The 18272-nt window shown below is 37.1% G+C and overlaps 2 protein-coding genes across 3 annotated transcripts; both read left to right on the top strand.

The window, feature by feature from the left end:
• The first annotated feature begins 4788 nt into the window (after positions 1–4788).
• On the top strand, positions 4789–8686 carry LOC110873303 (probable glucan endo-1,3-beta-glucosidase A6). Its single transcript, XM_022122235.2, has 3 exons — positions 4789–5155; positions 5959–7254; positions 8453–8686. Exons 1-3 carry the CDS (start codon positions 5071–5073, stop codon positions 8488–8490), a joined length of 1419 nt encoding a protein of 472 aa, XP_021977927.1. The 5' UTR covers positions 4789–5070; the 3' UTR covers positions 8491–8686.
• Positions 8687–12995: 4309 nt separating this feature from the next.
• LOC110873288 lies at positions 12996–18020 on the top strand. 2 transcript variants are annotated; one of them, XM_022122228.2, is made up of 5 exons: positions 12996–13232; positions 15748–15921; positions 16470–16678; positions 16938–16990; positions 17729–18020. In XM_022122228.2, exons 1-4 carry the CDS (start codon positions 13068–13070, stop codon positions 16981–16983), a joined length of 594 nt encoding a protein of 197 aa, XP_021977920.1. In that variant the 5' UTR covers positions 12996–13067; the 3' UTR covers positions 16984–16990; positions 17729–18020. The 2 variants fall into 2 exon arrangements, with proteins under 2 accessions (XP_021977920.1, XP_021977915.1); XM_022122223.2 differs by having other exon boundaries at positions 17724–18020.
• The last annotated feature ends 252 nt before the right edge of the window (positions 18021–18272 follow it).

The raw sequence follows: 18272 nt of genomic DNA, 5'->3' as shown, positions 1-18272 counted from the left end.
GATAGACTTGGAATATCAATTTAACTTGTTAGACAACAATCACTAAGGCAACCAGTTCAGACTCCTCACGAAGCTCCTACCTAGCAATTTAATGACGAAGACCTAACAATAATTTTGCACCTCACAACTATTGAAATTACTATAACACTTAAAATTATTAAATTACCGATTAGTACTCCTAAGGTGTATTGGCCAATTAACCTTAAAGATGATAAAATAATTCTATAACCTAGCATGAACCTCTTCCATGAAAGACATTCACCAAAATTCATACGTAGGAACAAAAGACAATTAAACACGTTTAAGCATGCAAACATATCAAACCAATAAACCAAGTCGACTACTTTTGCAAAAAGCCATAATATAAATAAAACATAATAAGTTCAAACTTTACAATTCCATCATCACAATCTAGGCATAAAATAAACTTAGCCGATCATTGTCATTGAAAACATCAATAAAAGAGTATTTTTATAAAGTAGAAACATGATCAAAAAGACTTGAAACAAAGATATATAGAAACCCGGATGGCAAAACACAACCCGAATGCTTGTCTTGGCTTCAAACCTTCAACTGGTTGCTTCAAGCTCTCAAAAACACTCCAAAAGGCTTAAACTTCAGCTGAGAATTCGTCCAAGGTTATGCTGATTCGCAATTAGGGTTAACTTGGTTTTAATGATGTATATACATTAAGTTCTAACAAGAATCCAACTAAAACCATAATTCTGTCGCGAACTTCAACTCCTTCGCGCTACCCGAAGGAGAATTGCCAACGTGCTCGCGCGACGCGACGCTATAAAACTCAAGTTTATTATTTTTAAATCCTGGCGCTATGCGAAGGCTCTTCCAGGGTTTGGTCGAGTGACGCCATGGGGCCCTTTTCCAGATTTTCTCGTTTTCCGTTCCCGTTCAGCTGCGTCACGACCCGCTTCTCGTTGCTAACCTCTTTTCGGCATATTTTAAACGTTTTTTCTCAACTTTTCAGCAACAGAGACCTGAAAACAAACAAACTATCAAAAGTAACTATCTCTAACTAAAAAGTAACGAAAACGAAACGAAAATTATACAAACTTTACATGATAAATGTATGTATTTTGCAATACATCAATTGCGTCATAGTAGGATATTAGATCTGTTGGTTTATTTATGATAAATGTTAGGGTGAGATGGGTGGTCACCTCTTTAGGGTAATTTCCCACTAAGGTTGAACGTAGTGGGGCGCGAAGTGGGGCTATAGCGCCCACATACCGCCGCCCACACCACCCCCCTGGGCGCTATGCTCAAAAAAAAAAAACAAATGGCGTGATATTTTTCGCGGCGTGAGAAGGTGTTTATTTGTTCTGCATTTTCCACTTTGGTCCCTGCATTTTACACTTTGGTCCCTGCATTAAAACACTTTGGTCCCTGCATTTTACACTTTGGTCCCTGCATTTTACACTTTGGTTATGATGAGGTAGGGGCTTTATGACTACGGGCTCTAGCGACATAACGCCCCATAAAGCCCCTGTGTGACGTGGCACGACACGTGTCGCATAACGCCCACAAAAGGGCTTTATGACTACACATGGCCTAATGATTTCTTGTCATGTCAACTTTACTCTCCAACTCACCTCTTGCCATTGATTCCAAAGGGTGGTTTCGCCCAAACCACCCTTTTTAAAGGAAAAATATATGATTGGTTGGAAGATAGTGGGGCCCACCATACACCCCTCTCTCTCTCCTTTTCCCTGCTGCGGTGAACACTCCCCGATTTCAAGCTTGACGTGCGGTGAGGGAATGGCCGGCGGCAGTGTTGCCGTGTGGTCAAGGCCGGCTTTGGGCCTGTGCAAGAGATGCTATCGCACAAGGCCCAAAACATTTAGGGGCCCAAATCGTTTAAAAGTTAATATATATTTTATATATAAATATGATGTAGGGATAACTGTACATATTAATCCTTTGGTTCAATGGATGCAACAATTACTTTTAAAGCTAGACATTCCGGGTTTGATTCCCATTGTCGTTTTTTTTCATTTCTAATTGATGTTGCCGTTTTTTTTTTTCATTTTTTCTTTTTCATTTCTAATTGATATTTTGTTTTTGTTTGGGCCTCAAGTGGCTGTTTATTTCTTTTTGTTTTTTTTTTTAATTTCTAATTGATGTTTTGCTTTTGTTTAGGCCTTAAGGGGCTGATTTGAGCTTGTTTTAACAATGGGGGAAAAGTTCTATGTGGTCACACCAATTGCAACTTTGCAAGCTTATTTTTTAGTTTTAATTTTGATTTTTCACATTTAAATTTGGGCCTCCACAAATTTGTAAGTTCATTCATTTTTTCTTCATATTTAATCATTTACGTAACAAACTTTACATGTTTTCTTGTAGGTTTTTTATTTCTCATTTAACCATTTACAATATAAACTTAAAAGAACTCAGTATCTAGTTATATTTTTTTATTTATATGAAAAGGTTCGTCTTGCCAAACTAATATGGGTATGTTTACATATATTCAGTTCTTTTTGCTACGCTACTTATATTTTGTTTATTTTATAACAAATATAGTCGTATTACGGTTTTTTGATATATGATTGATGAGTTTATATTATAGGGAGGGGCCCAATTTTTTTGTTTCGCACGGAGCCCAAAAGTATTTTATCATTCTCGAGGACGGCCCTGCGCGCGGTGAAAGCCCACCCTACACGCACCCTGTTCACCGTTAGATCCAAGTATGCGAACCAACCTGTGAAGACTATCGGTGCTCTAGATTGTTCAACGGAGTTAAAATTTCAATTTCTTTGATCACTAGATGATTAATTATGCGTTTATTTATTTTTTATGAAATGATTTATTTTCCGTGTTTTTCTCAAATGCAACCCTTCCACATATACATGATAGTGTTTCTATGTTCTCGAATAATTTGATTGTGTATATATTCTTTTTAAAATATCGTGTGATTAGGTAGAGCGATTGTAACTAAATAATTAGGCATGCATATAGTTTTACTATACATAGCATAATTCTCTCCCGTTTTTAACATTATACTATCTTTCCTTGTATGTACAAAGTGTCAATGTGTCTATAGATAAAGTGCGATCAATAGCCCATGACCACTTCGTATGCTTGACACGAGTTTTCTATTTTGTACTACTTAAAATGAAAATAAATTCAAAATGCCATCCTTAGTTTTGTCTAGTAAAGAAGATACTTCATACTTAAAAAGAGACGTTTGATACATCATGTCGGCCCTAATATCTCAATACTTATTTATGTTTTCAACTACCACATTTATTAAAGTGAAAACTATGGTCTAGTTTGTTTTTTAAGAGGTAAAATGTCTGCAGTTGTGTGGATCATATCTATAGAAGAAGAGGTAGACTGCAAGAAGAAGAATGTTTGTTTTTTTAACGTATGTAGACTTTTAAAATAAACTGGTGATAGTGTACGAACAGTGGTGGATGGTGGTGGTGGGTGGTGGACGTGGACGGTGGGTGGTGGTGGTGATGATGGTCGTGGTGGACGGTGGTGGTAGGTGGTGGTGTTTGCAAAGATCTTAAAAGTGGCTGGGTTAAGTCTGTATCAAGAAAAACTCACGCAAACGTTTTTTTAATGAAACACCACCTATATATTTTTCTAATAAAATTACTTACTTTAAAAATAAACTTAGTATGGTAAATAAATTAATCAAAAGTGATATGGTATATAAATAATGTTCAAACTACTGGCTTTTGTGGAAAATCTTGGCTAGTGCTTTGCATTTTAGTAGTTTACCCCACCATGTTTTGTTCAACGGGTATGTCTGCCTCTCATGTGTAGCATACCTTCAATTAAATAATAATCATTATTATATTTTATAAATACAAGTTACAAACATTTTATAGTAAAACTTATTCGTTTACAGTTTCTAGAGGTTTCTCTCAATTTTTAATCCATCCATGTCTCACCATCCCTAGAAGAGACGAACTTCACATAATAATATAATTATTTAAAAACTTCACATATAATATAATTAATGACTAAAGTTTAAAAAGACAATAATGTAATGTTCGGTAGTTTTCATATCGACATCGTGTAATCGTCGTATTTCTCCAGCTCATCATAGTTTATTGTTGGAATTTTGATAATCCGACTTGAAAACACACTATATTAGATAACGAGCCAGCAAGAAACTAAAACACCCATCAAAACATATAAATTCTTTTTTGAACGATGAATATATTAGATAACGAGCTAGCAAGAAACTAAAACACCCATCAGGCTATGCGGTATGGTAGAGGTTCATCCTTGGAGGATGATCCGTCACGTAATCGTCACGTAGATCGGGTGTGAGGATGGGGCAAAGAGGATGAAGGTAAGGAAATGAAGAATGAGCCTAAAATATATATGTATATGTTGTATGTATATGTGTGTGAGAGAGGGGAGACCCATCGAATTCGTCACACCCCCGAAGATCTCGACGAAGGAGGCACGACGACGAAGTGGGGGAAATGGAGAGGGGGCCCGACGTCGGGGCAAGACGGGGCGGGACGGTCCCTATACCGTCCAGCCTCAAAAGTAACATCGCAAACATTAAAAACACACTATCTCTTCCAATTTTAAACTATAAAATCCGGACCTCGTCTTAAACCAAAGAAATGAGAATTCTCTAACTTTATCCATCGTTCAAGAGATAGAGAAATTCCTGTTGTTCAACATCATCTCATTTCTAGCCTTCCAGTTCTTTGACTTTATCCACCGTCTGTAGCATTCCTCAAAAGATACGCAGACCAAAACATAAAACATATAAATACCGGTAAAAGAGAATTCTTTCATTATAGAGTAGGATTAAACCCGTAACTTAGTATTTAGAGTAGGATTAAACCCGAGCCGACACACTTAAATGAGAATCCTTAGAGCATATTTGAAATGACAAAAGTACACATCTCATTTACTTTTCATTAATGACTTCAGCCTTACAACCAGATTCTCCATCTTTTCCCCACTTCACCCAACACACACTTTCAGAGATCTTTTGACTCACAATCCCACAACCCAGAATCCTATTCCTCCTCTCAACGGTCATATACCTATAGTCCCCCTTCATTCTTCTTTTTATCAATGAAACAACAACAACAACAAACCCACAACAAAATGGGTTTAATCCTCCTCATCCCCCTTTTCTACCTTCTGTTCTCCCTATCCAGTAAGTTCCCACACTATATTTTATAGTTTACTACAATTATTTGATATTTTGATACTTTAAACACTTTTTGTATGTGTAAGTGTGATTGTATTATATTGTCTTGTATTGATCGTGTAATCAGATTTATAAAAGAGGAATATATATAATAGAAAATGTTAAAATACATAGTCTTCTAAAGCTAGATAGTAGTAGGAAAGAAGGTATCAAACGTACTTGGATTGAATTTATTCTAGCAGCATAGCATTGGAACCGTCTTATCGAACTCTATGATCTTAGATTTTAGGTTTTGGCTTTTGGATTTTTAGCTTATAGATTTTAGAATTTTTGTTTCAGATTCTTGGGATTGTGCTTTTTTTTTTCGTCATTGTGTCTCTTTTGCGATTTATTGTGTCTTTTTTTCTTGATATTGTGTTATATTGCTCGATAATTTGTTATGTTATGAGTAAATTACTTTTTGAGTTTTTGTGTTTTAGTGGTTTTAAGTGCTTGAATCCAAAATTAAAAAAAAAAAAAAAAAAAAGATTAACGTCCTGAGTCCTTAATCGCTTATTTTATAACGTTTTGAGTCCAATTTTTTAAGACTTGTAATCTTGATTTTGGACTCAAGTGGTTAAAACTCCTAAAACATAGAGACTCAAAATGTTATAAAATGAGCGGTTAGGGACTCGGAGCGTTAAACTTTTTGATTTTGGACTCAACTGGTCAAAAATCACTAAACCACATGGACTCAAAAAGTAATTTACTCTATATTTTATCTGTCGTGTTACATTTTGTGATTCATTGTGTCTTTGTACCGTTCACAGGTGCGGAAATTGCTCCAAAACCAGGAGTCTGCTACGGTCAACTCGGCAACAACCTCCCACAACCCTCAACATCCATCAAACTAATCAAATCCTTAAAAGCGGGTCGGGTCAAAATCTACGACACAAACCCGAAAATCCTCAAACAACTCAAAAACACCAACATTCAAGTCTCAGTTATGGTCCCCAATGAGCTAATCACCTTTATCGCCAATAATCAAACCCTATCCAACAACTGGGTCCGGTCCAACATCCTCCGGTTTTACCCGAAAACCAAGATCCGTTACGTTCTCGTTGGCAACGAGATCCTCTCGTTGCCTGATAACGTAACTTGGACCAATCTCGTACCGGCAATGCGCCGGATACGGAGATCTTTGACTTTTTTTAAATTAAAAAAAGTCAAAGTCGGAACACCGTTAGCAATGGATTGTTTAGAAGTTTCGTTCCCGCCGTCGAGTGGGAAGTTTCGGTTAAGTGTAACGGATTCCGTTATTAAACCGTTGTTGCAGTTTGTTAATCGGACGAAATCGTTCTTTTTTATTGATGTTTACCCGTATTTCGCTTGGGCGTCCGACCCGGTTAATATTAAGTTGGGTTATGCTTTGCTTGAACCGAATGTTTCGGGTTATACCGACCCGGTTACCGGGTTAATGTATACTAATCTGTTGGAGCAGATGCTTGATGCAGTTTATTTTGCCATGAAACGGGCTGGGTACCCGGATATCCGTTTGTTTATCGCGGAAACGGGTTGGCCCAATGGTGGGGATATCGATCAAATCGGAGCGAGTATTTACAATGCCGCGGTTTACAACCGGAATGTTATCAAGTTTTTAACCCAAAAACCGTTGAGGGGTACGCCGCATAAGCCGTTTGTCGCGTTGCCGTCGTTTGTTTTCTCTTTGTATAACGAGAATGAGAAACCGGGTTTGGGTACGGAGCGGCATTTCGGGTTGTTTTATCCGAACGGGTCGGGTATTTACCCAATTGATTTATCGGGTAAGACATTGGAGTATCCAAAGGGGTTGCCCGTGCCTACTAATAATGAGCCGTATAAGGGGAAGATTTGGTGTGTGGCCGTGCGTGGAGCTAACACGACTGCGCTTGGTGGTGCGCTGTCGTATGCGTGTGGACAGGGGAATGGTACTTGTGGCCCGATTAAACAGGGTGGGAAGTGCTTTAAACCGGATTCGTTGTGGTGGCATGCGAGTTATGCGTTTAGTTCGTATTGGGCCCAGTTGCGGGAATCAGGCGCTACTTGTTACTTTGATGGGCTTGCAGTCCAGACAACCAAAAATCCAAGTAAGTTTGAATGTTATCCTTTCAAATATTATGTTGGGGAAATTAAGGGGTTATTTGTTGAACTCTTAATGGGCCTCTTAATGGTTTAGACCTCTTACTTGTTTTGCACTTAAATGGTTTAGACTGTTTGTTTCGCGAGCAGATGTCTAAATGGTTCAAACATTTGCTTCTGAATGGTTAACCATTATACTGAGTCTGAATGGTTAAGACCTATAATCTGAATTGGTTAGACATTTGCCTCTAAACGGGTAAGCATTATACTGGCTCTTAATGGTTCAGACCTCTTACTGGTTCAGCACTTAATGGTTCAGACATCTTACTGGTTCAACACTTAACCATTCAGAAGTTGCCAAATAGCCGAGTTAATAAAATGGTCCCTGAGGTTTGCTCACTTTAGTCCAAAATCCAAAATTTTTAAATCTGGGTCCCTGAGGTTTGCATTTTGTGTCCATTTTAATCCAAATTTCAAAAACCTCATTTTTTTAGTGTTGCAACCAGCCTATTTTGTCCTTTTGCGCAGAGGTATTCTGGGTTCTTGATCTGAGTTTGTTATAATAACTCATAAAAATGACCAAAATACCCTCTACACAAAAGGACAAAATAGGCTGGTTGCAACAGTCGAAAAAGGGAGTTTTTGAAATTTGGACTAAAATGGCAACAAAATGCAAACCTCAGGGACCCAGATTTAAAAATTTTGGATTTTGGACTAAAGTGGCAAAAGTAAGCAAACCTCAGGGACCATTTTAGCTATTAACTCCAAATAGCCCCTAACACATAACACTGAAGTATAATGCATTAGTTTAGCCTATAGAATGTAAGATCTTAGAAAGGTTACCCTGACTATTACGTGACTAGCTACTTAACACATCGTGTATCGACCTGCAAAAGGTTTATGTAAAGGGTTTTCGTCGGTGTAAAGGGTTATCGTCGTAAACAGAAAGGTTTATATTTGACTGCCATTTATTAAATATCCAGTTTAGTTTATACAAATATGTAATTTATTTCTTCTAACTTGTATTAAAACTAGACTTGAACTCAGTCATCTAGGCTTATTTGCAATTTAATTTTCCTTTTTGATTGATTTTATGTTGTGTACCTTGTTTTACTATTGTACGAATATATTAATAATAACTTGAATTATTGTTTCTTTGGATTTATATAACATTTTCTGACAAAATAATAAATATATGTTTTGCAGGTTTTGGGTCATGCAAATTCCCAAGTGTGACATTGTGAGATTAGTCCAGAAGAGTAGTTTTAACTATTTTGAACACGAGACATTTATCTATGTTAAGACATCATTAGTGAAATTTTGTAAGTTTGCACACCACTTATTTAACTATGGGTTGCATATGTATGATGTATCTTTCTTTTATTTTTATTTTTATTGTTATTTAAAAAAGTCAACTATGAAGAGGACACTTTGTTTTGAGACTAAACTTACCTAATTTTAAAACAACAATTTCTCTTGTAAATACATGAGATTTATATTGGGTACATTTGATTTGACAAAAATAAAAACATTTTGTTGATTGAACAAGAATTACAAAACAAAAAAACCTATTATTATTTACATGTATGTAGGAGTGTAATTTGATATCTATCACATATTTTAATTAAAACTTATTTTATGTTGTTAAACTTGAGTTTGGCTTGTAATGTATCATATTGGACTTATTTTGATATGTTCTTTTACTGGATAATATTATTTTATCTTTTTATAATCGAGCCAAACCAAGCTGTGTCGAGCCAGTTCGGTTTAAAACCAAGCCGAGTCCGAGCTTAGATTTTCAGCTCGGTTTCAAATCCGAGCCGAGCCAGTTCGGTTTATAATCGAGCCGAGCCCAAGTTTGCCTGACCCGACTCATGAATAGCCCTAGGTATTACTGGGTTTTGGAACCAATTATGAGTCCGACTATTAATACCCAGATTTAAAGAATAAGGTTTTTTTTTTTTCAAAAAAATTCCATTAAGAATTGAATTTGGTTTGTAATTTGTAAAATTAATTAAACTTGTTTTAGTTATGGGTTTTTTTACACCTCTAATAGTTGATAAGAAAAAGAAACATTAAATGTGTGCCCATACCAATCGCATACCATATTCAAATCAAAAATGCAAAAGGTGTAAACATCTTGCACTAGATGATGGAACATCTTAATTAAACAAATAACATCCATTCCACCAAAAGGACCAAAAAGCGTTGGAGGAGCGTCACATTCATTGTCTAGTGTTTTTTAACGGTAAATTTGGATTAGCGACGGACTACTGGAGTATTATCGTGTCAGGAGCGGAACCATCTGATCATATCCATCCTCTTTAAGCAATAATGCATATACACCAATTCAGAAGGATACCCAATAAATCTAGGAAAAACACTCTTATGAGAATCAAACACAGGACCTAATGATTCTTAAACTTTATCCCACCCCTAAGATGACACTAGACTATAATGCTATGGGCCATTGTCTAGTGTTTGATGTGGTAGTAAATGATTATATACTCGTAGGAGATGGGAGCTAACATATGTGCCTTGTAACTATGTGTTTTACGGCCTTGGATTTTTAATATGTGAAACCGGGTTAGTTTTTGTGTTGTCAAAGGCTTTACGTGGTTAAATGTTTGATGTTATTTAACCTTCATCTAGCATTTGTATACGTTGCGCCTTAAATTGCAAGCCCCCGGCCGCTACGCCAAGAGGCAGTGTGTCACCTTTTGGTTCCAACATAATAAAACGTGCCAAGACCGGGTTTCGAGGAACCCGGCATCGTACTCGCGCTCCTTAAAAACTAAAGATGAGAGACAAGGGTTTCGTTACCCGCGGCGCAACGCGCGGGTCACTTTTCTAGTTAATACATATGTTAAAACACATGCTAAATTATTACTCGTGGATAGGGAAATGAAGATGTTTGATGAGATCCTTGTAAACTGATGATATTACTAGATAGTAATTTGTGAGTTTTGTATAATATCTTAAAGTTTTATAACAATAATAATAGTATTATATAAATTAAGAGATTAGTTGTGTTTACAAAACTTCTGTTTATCGTTATTTCCGACATTATTTTATGTTTATTGTATTGATTACTAAATACATATACTTGGTATTGTTAAAATCTAACTGTCTCAATCAAATGTCTTCACATTCATAAGTTGAACTTTAATTTAACTCAACATCATGTGTAGTGGTAAAGGAATACCCTTAGGCATTATTCGTTATGTGGTGATCCAGTTAGCAATGAGGCATTATGGTGCGTTTTTCTAAAATAGGCGTAGTGGGGATGTGGGCATTGTGTGACATTATATTAAAAGGGGTGTAAATAATTAAATAGAAAAAAACATAAAAAAGGTATTGGCCAAACAAAAAGAAGGATACATGTGATTGGCCAACAAAATCTTGATCCGGCGTTTAATTTAGCACTCCCCAACCCAATTTTTTTTAAAAGAAAAACGCCCCCGGGGGCGGTGCACGAGCGCATTGGCGTCTCTAAGAACTCATGTACCCTGTTCGAGCTCGAAAAATGTGCCCTTATGCCTTAATGATAAACAATGCAATTACAAAAATGACAAACTCGTAGTATTCGATAAACAATGCAATTATGAAAAATGAAAAAATTATAGTATTCGAATGAGTTACATACCGTAATAACTAATAAGCTAATAGTTAACCAATGATTCGTGCAACCCTCCTTGCATTCTTTATAGCAAATTGATGGATCAACTTTTCACAATTTATATCATCTAAGACTTCGCTTTCAACTAGTAATGGGCTCGATTAACCTAGTGGGCTAAATCCTAAAGTCTAAACCATAAAAAATAATTTGTAAATGAGCCTTACTTGAAATTGGTATGGGTTTACTATTTAAAAAAAATAACATGTATATTTCGGATTTTTTTTGAAAACATATGCCCCTCGAAATCACGGGCCCTGTACGGAAATCATCCCCGCACACCATCTAAGCCTCCCTACGCAGGCGTTTTCGGGGCGTTTTTGAGGCAATTCACGCCCAAATACTGCCCCATTACGGGTGGTATAAGAAGTGTTTTGTTTCATATTGCCCAAGGTAAGAAGTTTGCATCCACTTCCTAAGCTCCTGAAGCCATGAGGTTCTGCCTGGCCCAACCCGAAAATCATCTTCAACTTGGCCCAAATAGAGATGTAAACGAGTGGTTGTCAGCCTGAGCTCTAGCTCGGCTCGTTTTGAGCTATAACTCTGCTCGAGCTCGTTTATTAATTAATTAATACACATTTATAATTATTTGGATATATTTACAATTATGTTATATATATCGTATCATAATTTTATATACAATAGTTATTATACAAATAACAAAATTATTTAGGCTTGAGAATTATAATATAATATATATCATATGGTTAAATTCATCATAATTTTATGTACCACATTTATTATATAAATAACAAATTTGTTTAGCCTTGAGAGTTTACCCAAACTTGATAAGTGAACCATGGGGTTGGACTCATTTATTAAACAATTTTATATTTAGATTCGATCTCAGGCTGAAATTTGTTTAAGCATGACTAGATTCAAGCTTTTAACGAGCTAATCTCGCATATCTCACATCAGTCAAAACTGGAAAAAACATGAAATTGGAAAAAGAAATACCCAGTCACTTCCTCTTCAATCCCGGTTGTAGCCATACCCCATTTTTTTTACTTCATCGGGTATGGCTAATACCTTATTTGTGCACATGTACTCCCAAGCTTTCTATTCGCCTAACAACGGACCGAGAAAGAACAACCCTACAACGAGCTCACATTTACCAAAACAAAAAAGGTAGGTAGAATTGGATATACAAGTGGGTATGCGATGCAGAGGTAAACAAATGGTACCCGGTATCGGTACTGAACTTATCGAACCGGATACACTTTCGGTACCGATTCGGTACCGACTTTTGAGATTTTCGGTACCGGTTCGGTACCGAACCGTACCCTATCGGATATATTTGGTACCGATATCCAGTTTTGGGGATTTTCGGTTCCGGTACTTTTGGTACCGAGCTCGTCCCTAATGCGATGCCATGTTTTCCTAATACCCGATTTCAGATTTTTTTCGATCAGTATCCTTACCGTGCTAATCGTTATGTAGCCTTTTATTCATGTTTGTACGTGAGGAATCATATTCCAACTTTCAACCATAACCTTCACACTCTCCGAAGTTTTAAAAAATAAAAAGACAAAAAAAAAAAAAAATTGAATGGAAATGGAGCGGCAGACGTGGCCCACACCCCTTGTGCCCTAATTGAAGCACAACCAATATAAGACTATGGGGTATTGGGTTTGGGTTGGTGCGTGGGTTGGCTGAAAACGCTTAAGCCATCACCCCGGCGGTTTGGGTTGGGGCGTGGCCCAAGGGGTTGAAGCACAACCAATATAAGACTATGGGGTATTGGGTTTGGGTTGGGGCGTGGGTTGGCTGAAAACGCCCAAGCCACCACCCCGGCGGCTTGGGTTGGGGCGTGGCCCAAGGGGCGGGAGTTTGAAGCTGACGTGGGGCGGGCTAGCGATCCTATGTGGCGGGCTCCTATTCGCTTTGTTGGCCATGTGATGTTCGTTTTTTTTAAATAAACTGCCAAGCCACGCCCCAACCCAAGCCCTGCCGTACCCCACAGACACGTCACTCACCGATAAGGGGCTCGAACTCCACATGTCAACTCATGCCACCAACCCAACCCAAACCTCACCATACCCCACGGTCTAAACATACACATAAACATCTTCCCTCTTCCTTCCTTCCTTCCATCCAATCGCTGTATCCAATTTCACAAACAAAGCTTACAATCTTTTGACCAAAATGGGCAGCAGAGCTAACGGCGGCGCCACCACCACCGGCAATGGCAGCGCCACCATGGACAAAGGCGCCTTTCTCTACCACCAGAAAGAAATGCTCTCTGACCGTGTTCGTATAGACGCTTATTACAACTCTGTTTTCAACAACAAGCACCACTTCATCGGAAAAGTACGCTTTTTTTTTTTACTTCATTACGTCGTCGTTTATGTTATGTTTTGTCCGTACGATTATTTTATTAAAGGTCTGGTCTATTCGCACACGCTCTTGGTCTATTTAAACACCCCAAAGCGCCCCGCTATGGCCAAAGTGGGGCGCTTTGGTGTAAAGTCAACAGACAAGGTCTGACAGGTTCAGTCCTTGTCTGTTGACTTTACATCAAAGCGCCCCGCTTTGGCCTAAGCTGGGCGCTTTGGTTTTTTTTTTTCAAAACGCCCCGCTTTGGCCTAAGCTGGGCGCTTTGGTTTTTTTTTTTCAAAACGCCCCGCTTTGGCCTAAGCTGGGCGCTTTGGTTTTTTTTTTTTTTTTTTTTTTTTTTTTTTTTTTTTTTTACATTTTGGGCGTATTTTTGACTGGTGACTAGTCTATGTTTAAGTTCAAATTTTACATTTTTGGTCCAAATTTTACAATATTTAATTTGTTTGTGCACATATATCTAAAGGTGAAGTCTCATCTCAATATTTAATTTGTTGAGGCATCTCACTGTCATGTACAACCCTTTCCAACTCTTTGACTAGTCCCATCCGTGCTATAGTATACATTTAGCAGTTCTTGTGGGCTCCATAATGCCACTTGCCACAATGAAATATAGTATACATTAGGGTGTAGGGAGTGGTTAGACACTTGAAAGTGGTAAACTTCAAAATTAACCAATGAGAGTGTGCCACGTCATTTAGTCATAAGTGTTTAAACTATGGTAGCGTTTGGTATGAAGGAATAGATGGTGGAATGGAATGGATCATTCTGATGGAATAAAAAGAAACATGTTTGGTTATCATGTGGTAATGGAATAGAGCATTCCAAAGGAATGTAACTCTTTCCATATATAACAATTTCTATTCCTTGTCTTTTTTTGTCTATCAAATTGTACAAAGTAATGATTCATTTTATTATACGTAACCAAACATCATTCTATTCACGTATAAGTAACCAAACATCACAATGGAATGGAATGATCCATTTCATTCCATTGTCCATTCCATTACCTCGTTCATTCCATTCCCTCATTCATTCCATTACCACATACCAAACAGACCCTATGTTGAAAAGGGTTGGCAATGGTTAGACACTTGGTGAAGTGGTAAACTTTTTTTAAAAAAAAAGGCGTGATTGGTTAAAGATGGCATGGACCCCACTACCGACGGAGCTTAAATGAGTTCTTGTTAACATTTTTTGAAAAACAAAATTCATCTATAATGCCGACACGAAAAATTAATATGTTTGAAATATAACTGCTAGCTATATTTGACTAATATAGTAAGATGATAGCTAGATAGTAGAGGTGAGGGTCCATGAATGACACTACAAGAAATTTTGTCTGACAAGTCGACTTTTTTCGACGGCCTATCCCGACGACATTGTCAGGAAAATATTTTGTCGATGCTGAAGCTACTCTACCTTTTTAATGTATTAGACCCCAACATTATTTAGTGAAATCTTCTAGTTTATATAATGGTTAAGTGCTTTTAGTGGCGAAGCTTGAGATTTCTAACAGGGGGGCGGAAGTCACCGTACCTAAAATTTCTATAAAACTAGGGGGTCGGAAACGTATATACACAAAAATTTCTATACGAAATACATACTCTCCACTACTGAACGAAAAGTTAAATGTGTTTAATAATATTGACGTTAATTCTTTTACAATCCAAAAGTACGTTTGTGTTTGTTCAATATATGCGTTACATCACGTTAAAAACCGAATGTCACCGACACGACCCAATCAGATTCAATACGCACTTGTACGACCCAAAATGACAATATACATCATAATACTACAGTTAATGAAAAAATACGTCATATACATGTACGGTAGGCGGCTGATACACATAAAACTACTCATAGGAGTACTTGTGCTTTCAAATCAAAATGATACGATATAATGGAATACGACATCACACGTAACCGATTTGATTCGGAACTTGCAGTATAGTCCATATATATTAAAAAATGATGTATAATGGAAAAAGCGTAAAATTTAGGCTATTATCGACGCGTTTGTGAATTAAAAACAATTTTAAAAAATTAAAAAAAGACCCTAAGCGCTGCGCTTTGACCTAAGAGGGGCGCTTTGCCCCAAAATGTAAAAAAAAAAAAAAAAAAAAACCAAAGCGCCCAGCTTAGGCCAAAGCGGGGCGCTTTGATGTAAAGCAACAGACAAGGTCTGACCGGTTCAGACCTTGTCTGTTGACTTTACACCAAAGCGCCCCTCTTTGGTCATAGCGGGGCGCTTTGGGGTGTGAAAATAATTTTGGCCGTGTGTGAATAGCATGGTCCTTATTAAATGGGTTTATGCATAACGTTGACAGTAGAGGCACTTTTCTTTTTTTCTTTTTGAAAAAGAAAGATAAAACATTTTTAATTCATTTTTGGGTCACTATTTTTACGAATTTTCAGAATTTCAGGGGTTTTGTAAAAAACCCTAAACAAAATATTCAAATTTTGATAAACCCCAATTGAGAAATCTCAGAGCATGGCTTCAGCTGCCGATGGTGGCGGTGCCGGAGACGGTGGCGATGGTACTGTGAATATTATTCCTCTGCTGCGTACGTTAGCCAAAGGGGCAGCTGTAACCCTAGGTGGGGTTCTATCCATCACAGTTATTTCCTCAACTACAGTTGCATTGTTCACACTGCACAAAAAGGTAATCACAAATACCAATCAAACCCATGTTTCTTGATTATTAGTTGACTTAACTTTTTAGAGGTTCAATTGGAGAAATTTAGAAGAAAGATTCAATTTTTACAAAGAATTAGTGATACATGGCTATCTATTAATCCTTTTATTTAGCTTATATTATGTTGGTGTTATCAAGGGGTCTAAACCAAAGCCTGAACTCGAGCTCGTTTATTATTTACTAGTTAATTTATACTAGTTATAGTTATTATTTTATAGTATTTTTTTTCATAATTTTATAAATATTAATTACTATTATTTAAATATATATTTAATATATTTACAAAAAAATATGTAAACAATAGGCTTATTTAGGCTCACGAGCCGACTCGAGCTCGATAAGCGAAGCTCGGGCTCGGGCTCATTTGAGCTTTTTTTGAGCCGAGCTTGAGTAGCTCTGTAACGCCCTGCTTATTTGTACTTTCCATTTATAGCAAGTCTTGTTCCTGCATCAATTACGGTCGTACTTTGTGATATGTGGTTGTACAAAGTTTGATTGTGTTATGTGGAATGTAGGATCAAATTGTGTCACCACCACCATCATCATTATTATCATCATCTTCATCGTCTATGAATAAAAAGAATACAAGATCATGTGATGTATGCAAAGCAAAAGGGTTTTACATGTGCAAATTATGCAAAGGGAATGCTACAATAGAGTGGTCTCCATTGTATGATCCTGTGTTCATTAATCCATGCCTTTGCCCTACTTGTGATGGACATAGGTATATTCCGTTTTATCTTTCAAAATAAAAACTTCATTAATGTGTGTATGTAGTATAGATAGTAGCTCCATTGACTTTTGACTAGGGTCCAATGAATTGTTGTTAAATGTTAATCTTCAAATGAAATATGTTTTGACGTCGTGCGCCTTTGACTACCGAGGTGGACTCTGTATGTTGGGTCGGAACAAGTATTATATACACAATGAAGAAAAATGCAAATTAACGCGGATAATTGACGGTGAAATTGTTATTTTTTTAGGATTCAACGATGTCTTAACTGTTTGGGAAGTGGATTCATTCAATAAACTAAAGGTATGTATGAAAGATTGGTTTGATTTATAAGAACATTGTTTGAAGTTACATGTGTGTTGACCTTTTTTGGTCAACTGGACAATTTTCTTGTTTCTAAATTGATTTTGATTCTTTAGAATATCAAGAATCCGAGTCTTGCGTTATGCTTCTTTAGAGGTGTTATAATTAAAGAAAATGTTGATTTAAACTTTTAGTGTCGGTTATAATATTATTTCGAGTAAAATGCCTTTTTCATCCTTGAGGTTTGGTTAGTTTTGCGACTTTCGTCCAAAGGTTTGTTTTTCCGCATCTGGATCCAAAAAGGTTTGAAATCTTACCATTTTTATCCGACTCGTTAGCTCCATCCATATTTCTCCGTTAAGTCAGGGGTATTTTTAGATGTTTTTTTTTTATTAAACTAAAGAGCACTATAAGAAAGAAAGATCCACCTTTGTTGACTTCTAACAAGAAAATGTCTAAAAAGACGGAAATATCCCCTGATTTAATGGAGAAAAATAGACGGAGTTAACAAGTCGGATGAAAATGGCAAGATTTCAAACCTTTTGGATCCAGATACGGAAAAACAAACCTTTGGACAAAAGTTGCAAAACTGGCCAAACCTCAAGGACGAAAATGACATTTTACTCTATTATTTTTAATTTCAAAGTAGCCTGTTTGACACCAGAAGTCAAACTATACATTTTTCTTAAGAATGCTAGATGGGATTTGTTATAATGCTTAAAGTTTCTTGCAGCATAGGAGTAAATGGGTTGGAGTCTAGAGAATGGTTGGTTTAATGCCTGATCTGTGGAAACCCTTGTGTTTTTTTGTTGAACTAAACCAGCTCGCACGGGCCTTCAACAATTCTCTTGTTCGGTTTTGATCGGGTTGCAAACAGGTTGAGTTTGAGTTCACTTGGTGGGTTATGGTTTTGGGCTCGGATTGTATATATAAACTTATAATTTCTATGAAAAAGGTTATTATAGATAGAAAAGAGTAAGGTTTAGCAATGAAAATCATTTAATGAATAATACTTTTTTTTTTTTTTGAACGGCTAAGTGCTTTCCACGTGTAAACCCACCCTTTCGGAGCTATGTCCAAAGGCCGACTACTCGACCACCGCTAGAAAGCGTAGCACACCCCTGATGCGCGGAAACCCCGTGGAATAGGTAAAACCGCGCCCCCCCTTGGACTCGAACCCGGGTAAAACCCCGGGCCAAGCCTTCACCGAGATGTCCAAATACCCAGCCTCAGCCAGGGATCGAACCGGTGCCTCCTAAGAAGACAGCCGGCTTCCCCACCA

Source organism: Helianthus annuus, chromosome 1, assembly GCF_002127325.2.
Source record: "Helianthus annuus cultivar XRQ/B chromosome 1, HanXRQr2.0-SUNRISE, whole genome shotgun sequence".
Classification (NCBI taxonomy): Eukaryota; Viridiplantae; Streptophyta; class Magnoliopsida; order Asterales; family Asteraceae; genus Helianthus; species Helianthus annuus.
The sequence above is the reverse complement of the archived record's forward strand: the minus strand, read 5'-3'. Positions and strand labels throughout refer to the sequence as shown.

Coding starts and splice junctions, on each gene's coding strand:
- LOC110873303 (XM_022122235.2), top strand. CDS start 5,071: ATGAAACAACAACAACAACAAACCCACAACAAAATGGGTTTAATCCTC. Junction 5,156..5,958: donor CCTTCTGTTCTCCCTATCCA/GTAAGTTCCCAC, acceptor TACCGTTCACAG/GTGCGGAAATTGCTCCAAAA. Junction 7,255..8,452: donor CCAGACAACCAAAAATCCAA/GTAAGTTTGAAT, acceptor TATGTTTTGCAG/GTTTTGGGTCATGCAAATTC.
- LOC110873288 (XM_022122228.2), top strand. CDS start 13,068: ATGGGCAGCAGAGCTAACGGCGGCGCCACCACCACCGGCAATGGCAGC. Junction 15,922..16,469: donor TGTTCACACTGCACAAAAAG/GTAATCACAAAT, acceptor TGTGGAATGTAG/GATCAAATTGTGTCACCACC. Junction 16,679..16,937: donor CCTACTTGTGATGGACATAG/GTATATTCCGTT, acceptor TTATTTTTTTAG/GATTCAACGATGTCTTAACT.